The sequence below is a fragment of the Megascapheus bottae genome, chromosome 9, assembly GCF_031878675.1.
Source record: "Megascapheus bottae isolate mThoBot1 chromosome 9, mThoBot2.hap1, whole genome shotgun sequence".
Classification (NCBI taxonomy): Eukaryota; Metazoa; Chordata; class Mammalia; order Rodentia; family Geomyidae; genus Megascapheus; species Megascapheus bottae.
The window spans coordinates 53,666,728-53,681,593 of record NC_143517.1 but is presented as its reverse complement, the minus strand read 5'-3'; the positions used below and the strand labels follow the sequence as shown (position 1 = coordinate 53,681,593).

The window sequence follows — 14,866 nt, the reverse complement described above, 5'->3', positions numbered from 1 at the left end:
GCATGTGTGATTGATACAGATGTGCTTGTTGAATTCTTCTTTTTGGTCATCTTCTTATTCATCTCTTCCAAACGTCAATCATCACAATGAATTATTTATAACATAGATAATCAAAAAATTACATCTCATTTTCCTGGAAAATTAACTATGATTTTCAAAAATTTCAGTAGAGATGGGAGAGTGCTTACCAGGCTAGGAAGTTCACAACATTTGTCTCTATTGGCCCAGGTTGTAGAACAAACGATGTCAAACATTTGTAACTGGAACTGTAATTCAAAGAACAATGTCACTCCATTAGAGATATAAGTGTTGATAGTAAGTATTTATAATTATAATGATTTCATGTATACTTCATGCATAAAGCCAATACACTTGTAACCAAACATGCCAGTAGGTTATTTTTGCCCCTCAAACAATCATAATCTAAGATTTTTGTCTATAATTTCTCCATCCACCATTTGAAGTCTGTCCTTCTCACCACTTCCTCATTGTCACTCTATCTTGAGTGAGCACCCCTCCTCTGTGACTAGCTTCCTGGGAAGAGGCTCACCCCAATAATTCCCAAATAACTCCATAGCCTGCAGCATACCCCATGTCTAGTTCATAGCCCCCTTCCCAGCAAATAACAACTTAATCTCTCTAACCTCTTCTTGTACTCTTCAAGGGACACGTACACATTCATCTTCGTGTCCTCAAGCATTCTTCAAGGCTCATTACTAGTTTCTATTTCATTATCTCTTCTTTCTGTTTATGTCATTATCTTGTGCATACACTCAAAAATATGACTTCAATGTGTAGTATGAGCTGGCTATGATATCAACGTGTAAGGCAAAAAAAATGACCAAAAACAATCATGAATCCTGCCCTGGAAGAATGTACAGGAAGTTGAGAGATCAGTATATTAATTACTCCAACAAATGTGTTAAGTGCCATGATGCATGCATACTTGGTATTGTGGGAAGACAAGTTAAGTGTGTTTGTATTGAAGCCATTGATCATGCTATAAATATTTAGACAGCCTTGATCCACTTATATATCACTGGTGATCAATCAATGTACATGTTGACACACGCAGAATTATCATTACAATGTCATTAGCAGCTCACACTGACTGACACCACCACTTCTAATATTTCTTGTGCAACTTTCCTCCAACAAGGGATGTGTTCAGCAGGAACTGAAAACTTGATTCCTTATTTTTACCTACTCAGCCTAGGCCAAGAGCCCTCCAGAGGAAAATGAGAATACTCTGGCACCTGTACTGCTGAAACAGGCTACTAAAATACACGCGGTATCACAGAAGAGCTTGTTTTGACTATAAAGAAAAGGAAATCAGGCTATTTTTTGTCATCATGCTTAAAAGTTATTGTGTGCCTTCCTGTAAAAGTTCATTCTAACCAAGCAATTAAATAATGCTTAAATTTTCTAAGACAAGCCTTGGAGTCAAAGCACTTTATTTTCTTGAGTACACAAGAAAATTGATTCTAACCGATCAATAAAACAAGGGTTGGGTTTGGTAAACAAGATCGCCAAGGCAAAGCACCTGAGTATACTATTTAATGTGCTATTTATGGCAATCTGCTGGCACAAACAAATGTTTCTACCTTCAGCCCCCAGGGTATTGCACTTGAGTCATAACAGGTAAATCATACAACAAAACTGTGGCCAAGGAAAGAATATAAATTTTCATTAAAAAGTTTTAAAGGATGGGCTGGGAGTTTGGCCTAGTGGTAGAGTGCGTGCCTAGCATGCACAGAGACCCAGGTTCAATACCTCGGTACCATATACATAGAAAAAAGCCAGAAGTGGTGCTGTGGCTAAGTGGTAGAACACTAGCCTTGAGGAAAAAGCCCAAGGACAGTGCTCGGGACCTGAGTTCAAGGCCCAGGACTGGCAAAAAAAAAGTTTTAAAGGTATACTACATCTGAGTTTTAAATATAAGAATAAGGCACACAGGCCTGAGGCACTGTGGAGCTAAACTTCGGTGTAGAAGAGAAGTCTCTTAACACCTCTGTTGACAGGCTGGGATGATTTAAATGAAGTATATCTTGTCATACACTCTGTTTCCTCACCTGAAAACTAGTATAATGGTACAGGTTGGGTGCCCTGCATTAGAAATTTTCTGAGCAAACAGGTTGGTTGGAAATTCTACTCCTGAACTGAAGGGATTAGATCACATTCAAAAGGTAAGGCACACAAAAATATTGGATAAAATTACTCTGGTGTTGTGTATAAGGCATATGTGAAATAAAATAAATCAAGTACCTAGAATGAGATCTCAAACCCAGGATATTCAAATATTTCAAAAATTGAGAGAAAATAAAAAATCCAGAACTTTTCTAGTTCCATGTATTTCAGATAAAGAATACTTAACCTGTTCTACCGATTCCACTTGAGCCACCCTTACTTCTGGCATTCTGCTGGAAGTAAGAGTTTCTGGGATCTGTCTGTCTTGTCTGGCTATAAATTGTGACCATCCAATTTCAGCCTCCTGAATAACTAGGATGACAGGCATGAGACACCAGCACGTGGCAGAGAAGATATTTAGAACAGTGCCTGGAACATGCTTATTAAATCATTAAAATATAAATATTTTTATTTAATTCTCTTTTATTATTTGTATTACCTTTAAGGAGTTGTACAAAGCAGTTGCCATTCAACAACATTTACAAATATAGTGTGTCTTGATCAATGTTCCTCCTTTCAACATTCTCACCCATCCTCCCTTCCCTTACTTCTCTTGGTTTTAGATTATGTATTGATTTTTTGGGCATTTAACAAAGCAGTTCATGTAGACAATACATCTTGAGCACTGTCATCCCTTCAACATCTTCACTTCTCATCAACCCACCCCTTTCCTTAGTTTTCTAAGCTCTGTGGTATGATTTCTTCCCTACATTCTCCCCCTCTTCCCCGTTCATTTTTCTCCAACTCTCCCCCTGGCCCCATTCTCCCCACTTACAAGTACCAATTTCCTGATACTTATTTGATTAGGCTTTGACTAATCTTCCTAAAGAATTGTACTATTGAGTGTTCTTTAGAATCTATTATACTTCAGTTAATTCATTTGTAACCACTTGCATACCACCCAGTGTGTTTGCTTATAGATTTATAGGCACATTCTAGCTACCAAAAATGACAGAAATAATGTAACCTGTATTTCTTTGGGTCTGGATTACTTCATATAATAGGGAGAAGATTTTCACCAGCTATACATCAGACAAGGCCCTATATCCAAAATATAATTAGAGCTCAGAAAATTAAACTCTCAAAAAAATCATCAAAGTAACAACAACACAATAAATGAGTTAATGATTTAAAGAGAGACTTCTCAAAAAAAAGTTAAAATGGCCAAGGGTAGGGAGTTTGGCCTTGTGATAAGAGTGCTTGCCTTGCATGCACAAAGACCAGGGTTCGATTCCTCATACATAGAAAAAAGTCAGAAGTGGCACTTTTGCTCATATGGTAGAGTTCTAGCCTTTAGAAAGCTCAATGACAGTGTTCAGGCCCTGAGTTCAAGCCTCAGGACTAGAAAAAAAATAAGAAATAAAAATATGAAGAAATGTTCTATACCTCTGTCCATAAAAGAAATACAAATCAAAATAACACCGACATTCTATCTCATCATTATCAAGAATGGCCATTATCAAGAAAACTAATGATAACCAATGCTGGCAGGGATGTGGCAAAAGGGAACTCTGGTTTACTACACTGTTGGTGAGAATATAATCTTTTCAGTCACTCTGGAAAACTGTATGGGTGTTGCTCAAAAATCTAAACACAGAACTACAGTATGACCCAGAAATTCCACTCCTGGGAATTTATCCAATAGACCACTAACAAGTCTACACTAAGGCTACCAGCAAAACCATATTCCTTATAGTATTATTTACCATCATCAAAATATGACATGCCTCTCAATGGCTGAACTGATCAAAAAAATGTGGTACATATACACAATGGAATTCTTCTATTCATCTATCAGAAAAAATAGATATTGTACCATTTGTAAGGAAATGGAGTTGGAAAAATTATGACAAATACATATTTAATGTTCCATGCCCAACCCTTTCCTGATTTTTTTTTACAGTTGAAGGTCTCTACATAACTCAAAAAGTAAAAAAAAAAAAGGAAGAGGAAAATGAAAGGATTGAAGTCAGTTTCTTTCTATAATAGTATCTGTTTAGTGTTTGGATGAAGAAAAACATCACCTAACAATAATAGCAAACATTGATTTGCTGAAAATCTACTCTGTGCCAGGATTCTAAGCACAGATCAGCATTGTGAAGTATGGTAATAGTATTATCCTTTTTGTACCATAGGACTGGAGATGGAAACATTTAAATAATTGAACTACATTTTTAAAGTTCAGCTCTAGTTGAGATTTGAGGAGCATAAATAACTTTTAAATTTTTAAACTATGTGCAGTTTATTTTTAATAAATGGATCTTTGGTTCAATTTTAAAAGAAAGATAACCTAATTTAACGTTAAAATATCATTTTATCTGGAGAACATTTATTAAAGGGTTCCCATTGTGATAGCATTTGGTAGTTATATCTACAAGGCATGCATTCATTCATTAAGAAAATTTCCATTGCTGAACAGAACTCTCAGTGTAAAAATATTTGGTGAATGGAAAGATTTACTTAAAGCAATGGCCTCTAAGTAACCCAAATACATATCGAGATTTTTCATAGTTTAAGAAATAAACATTTCCCATCCAGTCATCTATAGTAGCATTCGGTCTACATACAAACTTATTGCTAGGTTTCAGACATTCTGGGATTCTTATGAGCTACATATATTTATTCTAGGAGTTAAATGCCTACTAAGCATGAAGGAAGCCAATACCATCATTTGAGGAATGCTACTATGTGGGTTGTCTCTTCTTTTGCAAGTTTGATGAAATCAACAGCTTTTTCTTTGGGTACAAAAAAATTATTCATAATTTTTTTCTTTTTCTAATGGCTTACATTCCTCAGCTTGTATGTGGCAACTTCTTTCCCAAGGCACATTTTGAAGACTGACTTAAAAACTGAAATGAAACAAAAAGCCCCACTTTTGGCTCGAAAGCAATGAAGGGCCAGTACAAAAACAGAATGTCAAATATACATTGGAGTGCTTTAAAATGCAAGATAACATGGCTCAAAATCTGACATTTCAAGAAACTAATACGACAGGCAGCCATCTTTTATTTGTATGACTTTTTATATTTATAACTAACTGAATAATATTAAAGACATATCTGTGTGATGAAAGAGATAGGAAGGAAAAAAAGGAAGGGGAGGAAGGAGAGAGGAAGAGAGGGAGAGAACAGCAAGGGAGAGAGATGGAGAGAAGTGTGGACAAACAACCTCCTACTTTCTTTCACTTTTTTTGTGGTTTTCCAAGGGGATACTTAAGCCAGTTACAAATGCTCATTTTTTCACTGTTGTACATTTTGTCTGGGTATAGTACAAAAGGCAAGTCATTTAGGATCAAATGTCAACATGAAAATAAGATTAAAATATTTTTCGGCAGTTGAGTCATTTTGATCTATGAATGGGATTTACAATGTATTCCCAACTCCTCTTTCTACTGTCCTCTAGTTTATCTTCCCCTCTAACACAATATAGCTAAGTTCACAATTAGAAGTCAGTTTTTGTGTCCACTTACACAAACAGAGAGGTTTCAAGGCATGAGATTCTATGGAAAGAGTACCTAAGCCATCTTCTTTTGGGGGGTGGGGGGAGGATATTGGGAGAGGTGTCTAGCTTTTGTTAAGCCCATTACAAACCAAACAGGAAGGAATTTCAGCTACCTTTTAGCTGAATGGAGTGCTTACTGCATCTCAGGAAAACGAGGGAGGCTATAATGAAGTTGAGAATGAAAGTCAACATTTGTTCTTCTTGTGGGTAGGAGCAAATCTGCTTAACTAGAGATGCGTGTTGGGGTAGGTGCTGGAAGGTACTGGAAGGTGCTGACCACATTCACTTTTAAGGTTGCAGATTAAATAATGATGGGTCCGCCGAAGCTGTCACTCAGCCAAGTAGGGCACATGGTCACTGCTACAGCCTGGACTCCCTTCTCTGCCTTAAATTCTATAGAAGCATTGAAATATAGATGGAAGACTGTGGTTCTGTAGAAGTCAGAGGCAGTATTTTTCTCTTTCCTAACCTCTCCATGCCTAAATTCCTATCTATTTATATTAACAATATAAATACTTTTTCAACAGAAATTAGAGGAACAAATCAATGTTCCTAGGAAAATTCCTACTGCCCAATCCATATCAGGAATGTAATAAATATGAGCTACTATCACTATTTAAAGGAGTTAAAGAAATAAGTCATAGAAAAACACACCATCTTTTTTGTTTTTAAATTTAATTCTTGGCTTCTGGAGGACTATGAAGTAGACTTCTGTCAATTTCTACATAAAATAAAACTGTAGATGTATCCACATCATAACTTACATGCTTGTGCTAGTTGAATAGAAAAAGGTGAAATACTAGTTAGGTAAGTACCTAAGTGTTAGATTTGAAAAGGTAGAAAAAATACTCAAAATAGGAAAATAGATTAGGGGCCGAGAGTTTGACCTAGTGGTAGAGTGCTTGTGTAGCATGCATGAAGACCCAGGTTCGATTCCTCAGTACCACATATATGGAAAAAAAAAGCCGGAAGTGGTGCTGAGGCTCAACTGGTAGAGCCCTAGCCTTGAGAAAGTCCAAGGACAGTGCTCAGGCCCTGAGCTCAAGCCCAGGACTGGCAAAAAAAAAAAAAAATCCAGTACTTGGCATTTACCCAGACGTCCAGAAACAAGGGCATACTAAATCCACTAGCAGAACGATGTTCATTGCAGCACTATTCACCATAGCAAAGATATGGAACCAACCCAGATTTCTCTCAATTGATGAGTGGATCAACAAGATGTGGTATTTGTACACAGTGGAATTCTATGCTGCTGTCAGAAAGAATGACATCGCCCCATTTGTTAGGAAATGGAAAGACTTAGAAAAAATGATATTAAGTGAAGTAAGCTAGACTCAAAGGAACATAGGCCCAAGAATCTCCCTCATTTGTCAAATTCAGTAGAAATCTTGGGCTGTCCTAGCAGAGATGCACAACAGAACAAAATCTAGAGACATAAGGCCAAATAATATGACACTAAATGTAAGGACCTCCAGGATAAAGAAACAAAAGCCATATAATGAGTGATTGTTGTCCTTAATGTTCTCATCTCTTTTGCCATCCCTTGGTTATCTCATATTGTTACACTATTTCACCTTGTTATCTGATATATTTTATATGTGCTTAATTGGTTATTTGAAATTGGATAGAGAAGGGGGCAATCAAAAGGAGCCGGGGGGAGGGGGGAGGGAAATGGGGACCATGTCATGAGAAAGGGTATCAATGTTTGTGAAGTAATGCACCTCTATCTGGTGAATATAATGTAACCCTTCTATTAATTACAATAAAAAATAACAAAAAAAAGTCAAGGACAGTTTAAAAAAAGAAAATAGATTGGAAAGGAGAAGCACAGTTATATTTCTTTCCACATATGTTTTGACAGCTAAATTAAGCCTGCTTATTAGTTTAGCCCCACTAGGGAATATTGCTGTCTACAAAATCTTTCTTTGCTGAGCAGAGTTCTTTTTATTCAGAATAAAAGTGGTTTCCATACAGTAGTTACTGAATTCCTATTTCTATGAATCTATCCATCACTATTGTTGAAAAATAATATATTTTAAAATGGAATCTCTCCTACCATTTGATATTTATTGAATCATTGCTGAATTTGGGAGGGAATGTTGACCTACAAGATGCTGTTGTCTGCTATAAAATAATTTATCATAAAATAATCTGGAATTTGCACATTACACATCCCTTTTGCTGCCTATTGAAGTACAAACCTATATCACAATTGATAAATTTCTGAATTGCAAAGTGAATACCAGGGCTTCTCTTAACTTGAATTGAAACTATTAAGTAATATCCCCAGGAAACAAGACTGGGTGTTCAATTACATTCTTGAATTCTAACCTACAATCATTTGTTTCAATATAATCAAATTCTTTGATAAGTAGGCTGACTAGAATCTACTCAGCAATTCTTTGTTGATTTCATAGTTCCAATAAGCATGGCATTTTTTGACTAGCCGTATAAAGAATGCTTTAATTATCAACTTCTTTTGTCTATTACCAACTGGAAGTCATTGCCAGTGCACTCTGTTTCTTAATAGTTCTTCTATAACCAAAACTAAAGATTGATCATCAGTAAACATGGTAAGTTTGCTTTCAAAAACCAATTCTTTGCTATTTCCTTCATTATGTATTAGGAATATGTACATTACATACAGTGTTTTCATAGGAATTTACTAGATACTGTGATGTAGGGACAAAAAGTAGACTAGGCCTTACTATTTCAGGGAATTTATATTCTTGCTACAGCAATGAAATTCAGACAAATAAAAGAACAAGAACATACATATATGTTTACCATACATAATATTATGTTATTATGTGTAATATATAAATAATCAAGTTTCAAACACCTACTAATTGTCTATAAAAGTGTGATGGAGGATGGGGAAAGTACTATCTTATTTCCTCTAAAATTAAAAAAATCTGAATAATAATATTAGATAACATGGATATTTTATCTCTGATATTTCCCTCTCTCTTAGAATCTAGCCATTTATGTTTCCAAACATCTTTCTTTTTTCATATATTTTTTATTGTAATTAATAGAAGGGTTACATGATATTTGCCAGATAGATGGTGCATTAATTCCCATACATTGATACCCTTTCACATGTCTTGGTCCCCATTTCCAAGCATCTTTCTGCACTTCCATATATTCATATAAGATACTCTTAGTTGGCTGATTCTGCATTCTTTTTTTGCCAGTCATGGGCATGGGCTCAGGGCTTGACCACTGTCCTTGGGTTTTCTCAAGGCTAGAGTTCTACCACTTGAGCCACAGCACTTCTTCTGGCTTTTTCTATGTATGTGGTACCAAGGAATCGAACCCTGGTTTCCATGTATGCTAGGCAAACACTCTAGCACTAGGCCAAACTCCTGGCCCCATTTCTGCATTCTTATAGTCAGCACAAAATAGCATGCAGTAAGATGAAGGAATTTTCAATATCATGTACACATTCTTCAATATCCCTTACCATAATTAAAAACAAGAGAACATTGCACAGTTTTTTATATTCTCTTCCTACATATCTAATCCCTTACTCTTCAAAGCCAAGTAGAAAATCTAAGTGTTAAACTAGCGGCATACATCTGTCTGCCTATCAAGGTCTTAAAGCGAAAAGGAGAGATGTTATAGTAGTTTAATGAAAAAAATAGTATGTTGAGTAAAATGAGTCAAGATTTGAGAGTTATACCAATGAATTCTACATTTATGTTGGAAGCAGAAGTGGTGCAAAGAGAAATGCCATAACTTTAAAAAAAAAAGCATACTGTCCCAAAGTAACTCATGATACCATTCTGACTTATAATGTGAACAGCCTGTACAGTAGGACTCTCTTGCTGAAGGGTCCATTGAAGGTTAGGGGAAGTTAGCACCTCATGTCAAATAGCATGCCTCTATTTTGATGTTATTTATATGACACTGTATACAATTTTCTGAGTACAAGTTTAACATCAGCTTTGAAAAGGATTTCTGAAAGTTCCATATGACAGCTAATTCTAAAGATCTGTAACAGTGAGACAAAAATGGCAATTCCAATATTATCAAAATTTAGGAGAAATGATGTTGTTTTGAAGAATAAAGTGATTTACTAATAACAAAATCATTCAAGTTGGAAAAGGCTGCTAATTAGCTGTGAATGCCTGGTGTTAAAACAAAATCTGTATACACTATCCTTTTTTCCCTGGGTAATAAGTGAAGAGAATGTGATTTCTCAGCCAATTGGAAGTCTCCCAGACTTAAATTCCATTCTGTATGATGAAAATTTTATTATCCTAGAACAATAATTCATGTTTAAGGATGAAAATAATGATGGCAAAAACCTATTTTAAAATGTCAAAATCTATCCTAAGTTAGAGGCATATGGTACTTATTAGGCATAATACTAAGAGATTTTGTGCAAATTTGTATTATATTCACTAGATTTATTATTAGATTTATTTGATTTATTAACTGTTCTAATTCCTAGTCACAATCCACTAATGCCATAACCAGGGGATGCATGTTATACTATTGAAATTGTTTAATGAACTAATGAATTAGTCTAATTTCTGAAGCATTCTTCCTATATAATAGCAGGAATCTACTACCAAGAGTTTTGAATGTATGCGTTTTAACAAGTCTATGGTTTGTTCATCCATTCACCCACCCACCTATCTACCTATCCATTTACCCATCCATCCATCTCCCACCCGCCCATCCATCCATCCATCCATCCATCCATCCATCCATCCATCCATCCATCCGTCCCTTTGCCAAGCCTTTTCCCTTAAAAACAGCTGAATACACGCACATTTTTTTTTGCCAGTTCTGGAACTTGAATTCCAGGTTTGGGCACTGTCTCTGAGTCTCTTGTGCTCAGGCATGAGCCACTGCGCCCAGCTGAATAGACTTCTATTTAAAGATGTTTCTCCTACGACACAGTAGCTTCGCTTGATTATGCACTTACTGGTGCAGAGTTTCCAATTGGTCCTCTCGATCTAACCATCCTTCCAAGTACTTCTATCCCATCCGCAGTAATGTTGGCTGATGCATTTATTGCCTTCTCACCCACTTGCTTGCAATCAACAACCACTTTGGCCAAAGTCTTGCTGACAACAACATGTAGCTGTAAAAGAGACGACATTTTAGAAGGAAAGATGCAGGAGAAATACCAAATAAACTTGAATACTTGCATGATTCACCCTTAAGAAGTATAAAGAAGAATTCTGCCACCACCAGTGCTACTTTGACTATCTCCATGATTGTTAACACTCAAGTGTCATCTCTGTTTTTATTCACATAATACCTTTTATTTCATTAATACCATTCTTGAAAAATAACTGCAATGAGCCAGGCTTAGGAGGCTCATGTTTGAAGTCTTGGCTACTCCAGGATCCTGAGATCTGAGATCACAGTTCTTTCAAAGCCAGCCTCAGCAGAAAAGTCCCTGTGAAAGTCTTATCTCCAATTAACCACTCAAAACCCAGAAGTGGTGCTGTGGCTTAAGTGTGCAAGCCTTGAGCACAAAGAGGCTCAGGGACAGTGCCCAGGCCCCACAACCAACAACAAAAAATAAAGCAATAGTGTTTTAGAAGTTACAGGATTGCTTGAGGATGGGAATAGGCCATCTGGTAACTGAAGAGCACAATGAAATAGAACCCTTTGACTTAATGTTTGGCTAAGTTCTCTTAAGCTACAATCTCAAGTGTATGGTATTATTAAAACAAAACTACAGATAAGTGTTTCTTCATACAACTGTTAAAATCTTTGAAGGATTATCGTTTTAACACTGGTAATGAATGAGCCTTACTTGCTTAAAGACAGTTTGGATTACTGGCAAAGCTTAACATTCACCTAAGACTCATAAAGAATTCTTTAGAATGAGAATTAAAAGCTAAGATGACAGTGCTTCTTTTAACACTTGTGTAATTGCTTTCATCTCCCCATAAACTTTCTTGATTGCTTTGCCTCAGACTTTTCCTACCTAAAAAAAAAGAATTGTGTCATGAAGGAGGTCAAAAGAGTTGTGAGTGGGACCCAGCTCTAGTAAATCTCCCCTTGTATCTCAAATATCTTTACTAATGAAGGTGGTGCAATCCTCTCAAACATGAAAACATACCAATGTTCTTACTTACTTATGTAATATGATATTATGACATTCCTATCCTTAGAAAGTAGCAGTTCATAAATGAGGTAGATTCAACTACAAGATAGGTGAAGATTTCTATGCAATATCCAATCTCTTTAGCTAGGCAGAAAATCCCAGAAGGGCCACTTAATCTTTGATAAGGGAGCCAAAAAAATAGAATGGAAGAAAGATAGCCTCTTCAACAAGTGGTGCTGGCAGAACTGGTTAAACACTTGCAGAAAACTAAAGTTGGATCCTTCTTTGTCACCCTGCACCAGGATTAACTCTAAATGGATCAAAGACCTGGAGGTAAAAGCAGATACACTGAAAACTTTACAAGAAGGAATAGGAGATATACTAAGTCTTCTTGGCACAGGTCAAAACTTTCTTAATAAGGACCCAGAAACACAACAAATCAGAGAAAGTCTGGATAAGTGGGACTGCATTAAACTGCAGAGCTTCTGTATGGCAAAAGACATAGCTAGCAAATGAACTAGAAAGCCTACAGAGTGGGAGAAGATCTTTACTAACCATACAACGGACAAAGGCCTCATATCTAAAATATATCAACAGCTCAAAAAACTGAATCACTCCAAAACTAATCTCCAAAGAAACAACCATCCCATTAAAAGATGGGACAAAGACTTAAAGAGAGTCTTCTCTGAAGAAGAAATAAGAATTGCCTATGGACACATGAAGAAATGCTCAACATCTCTGGCCATAAAACTAATGCAAATCAAAAGAACTCTAAGATTCCGCCTCACTCCAGTTAGAATGGCCATTATCAAGAAATCTAATAATAACAGATGCTGGAGGGGATGTGGCCAGGAGGGATCACTACTACACTGTTGATGGGAGTGCAAACTTGTTCAACCACTATGGAAAGCAGTATGGCAGCTCCTCAAAAGACTAAACATAGAGCTCCCCTATGACCCAGCAATTCCACTACCAGGCATTTACCCAATCATCCAGAAACAAGAACATACTAAATCCATTAGCACAATGAATATATGTATGAATTATATGTATACATGTAGAACACATATGATTATATGCATTACTCACCTTGTGAAAGCTTCCATGGAAAATTTTCCTAATTTCAGGTCCTTCAAAAGTAACAGTTTGAAAATCCCCACTGTGGTCATAGTTGAAATATGTTAGAGTTTTCCCACCATCTGTTCAAAGGTAACATTAAAATATTTTAGGAGGAACAAAAATCAGTGTCTAACTTTCTGAAAATTCAAGTGAGTTCTGGGGTTTGAACTCAGGGCCTCACAATCTCACTCCTGGCTACTGCTCTACACGGGAGCCATGTCCCACTTGCAGCTGATTATTTGGAGATTAAGAGTCTCCGGATTCTTCTCATTGGTGATTTCAGTCTCCTGAGTAGCTAGGATTAAAGGCAGGAGCCACTGTTCCCTGGCTTCCTTGTAATTTTTTTTAATTATATCTAAGACAAAATAATGAGTAATGAATAATTTATAGTTTTCAGGTTGGCACGAGCTTTAGCTGGCTAAATTAACATAACTAACCACAATGGATTATGGGATGGGAAGGAACTTATACACACTTTCCCCTGTGCATTTCATTTATTCTTTCATCCTCATCATCTCTTTACGAAAGGTAATCCAAAGCTTGGAGTAGGCAGACAATGAGAGAAAGACAATAAAATTAATCAAATCTAAAGAAATAGAAGCCAGGCACTTGATCATGTGAATCTATTTCTGACACACTCTCCCAGGATACGCAACTCATACTACTCAGATGTGCCACTAATTATGAACACATAAATATAAGCCTTCCTAATATTGAATGGTTCATTTTCAAGGAATAACTTATTTTTTTGCCAGTCCTGGGGCTTGAATTCAGGGTCTGAGTACTGTTAATTATAGCTATTCAAGAGGCTGTGATCTGAGGCTTACTGTTCAAGGCTCACCCTGAAAGGAGAGTAGATGAGACTTATCTCTAACTAAACATCAAAGAAGCCAAAAATGGAGCTGTAAAAAAGCTCAGGGACAGCTCCCCAGTTCTTGAGCTCAAGCCCCGGGACCAGGAATAATAATAATAATAATAGGAAGAAGAATAACAGCAACAAGAAATAATGTTTGCCCCATTAATTCATTCATACACTAAAATGTGTTTTTTCCGTCTACTTTCAAAAGGAACAAACTAGTTTCAATCATGATAAGAGGCTTCTTTGTTCTTAAATCTAGGATACATATGGGATTGATGACTCTTAATCTACAGTTTTCCCTTAATTTCACTATTAATTTAAAATGTCTTTACCATATCTTTTTTAGTTGTTGATTCCTTTACAAGTACTGAAGCATCCTTTCACATATAGTGAAAGCTGGTCACCAGTGGCTCACACCTGTAATCCTAGCTTCTCAGAGGCTGAGATTTTAGGAGCACAGTTCAAAGTCAGCCTAGGCAGGGAAGTCTATGAGATGTGCATCAAGCAAACATACGCCTGCATATATATATATGCATACAAATACGTATATACACATGTATACTTACTGTCCAAAATGATCCCAACCAGTGGGTCCGAATTTTTATTTAAAATTTCCCAAAGAGCAAATGGTTCCTGTGGAGTATCAGGAAGAATTCGGAATAGAAAACTGATTGTGTAGTCAGAAGGCAATCCTTCTGGATGCAGATACCTGAAGGTAGAAAGAAAATGATGTCTTATTATATCTTTCCTCAAATATTTGTACTTCTGATTATTGAGGAGATACGCTTTCATTATCCAAGCTTTTGGAAAACCACAAAGATCATTAATCACCCAATCATATCCATCTGTCCGCATGGCATATTTCCCTGTCATCTAAATAATGTGAGCGTTTATCCCCTTTATCATTTTGTTCCAGTTTTTTTCTATCATCATGTAAACATTTTTCATTTTCTTAAATATTTTTAAAGCATGGTATTATATGACTAGACAGTTATATCTTGTTTGACTCTTTTATAACTAAGCTAGGCAATCACACTCCCCATTAACATTCAAGTCATTTCAGGAGGGGATTTTTTTGGCATAATGAATAATTACTTATCTATAATCCTTTTGTAAAACTTAGC

At 36.2% G+C, this 14,866-nt stretch overlaps 1 protein-coding gene across 1 annotated transcript in view; it reads right to left on the bottom strand.

The window, feature by feature from the left end:
• Positions 1-14,866, bottom strand: part of Col14a1 (collagen type XIV alpha 1 chain) — a 182,287-nt gene that overhangs the window by 47,909 nt on the left and 119,512 nt on the right. Inside the window, exons 32-35 of the mRNA XM_090339326.1 lie at positions 14,309-14,451; positions 12,854-12,963; positions 10,628-10,786; positions 189-266 (exon numbers count right to left, since the gene is read on the bottom strand). Of these exons, the coding sequence (XP_090195452.1) occupies positions 189-266; positions 10,628-10,786; positions 12,854-12,963; positions 14,309-14,451 (490 nt within the window). The remainder of the gene's footprint in view (positions 1-188; positions 267-10,627; positions 10,787-12,853; positions 12,964-14,308; positions 14,452-14,866) is intronic.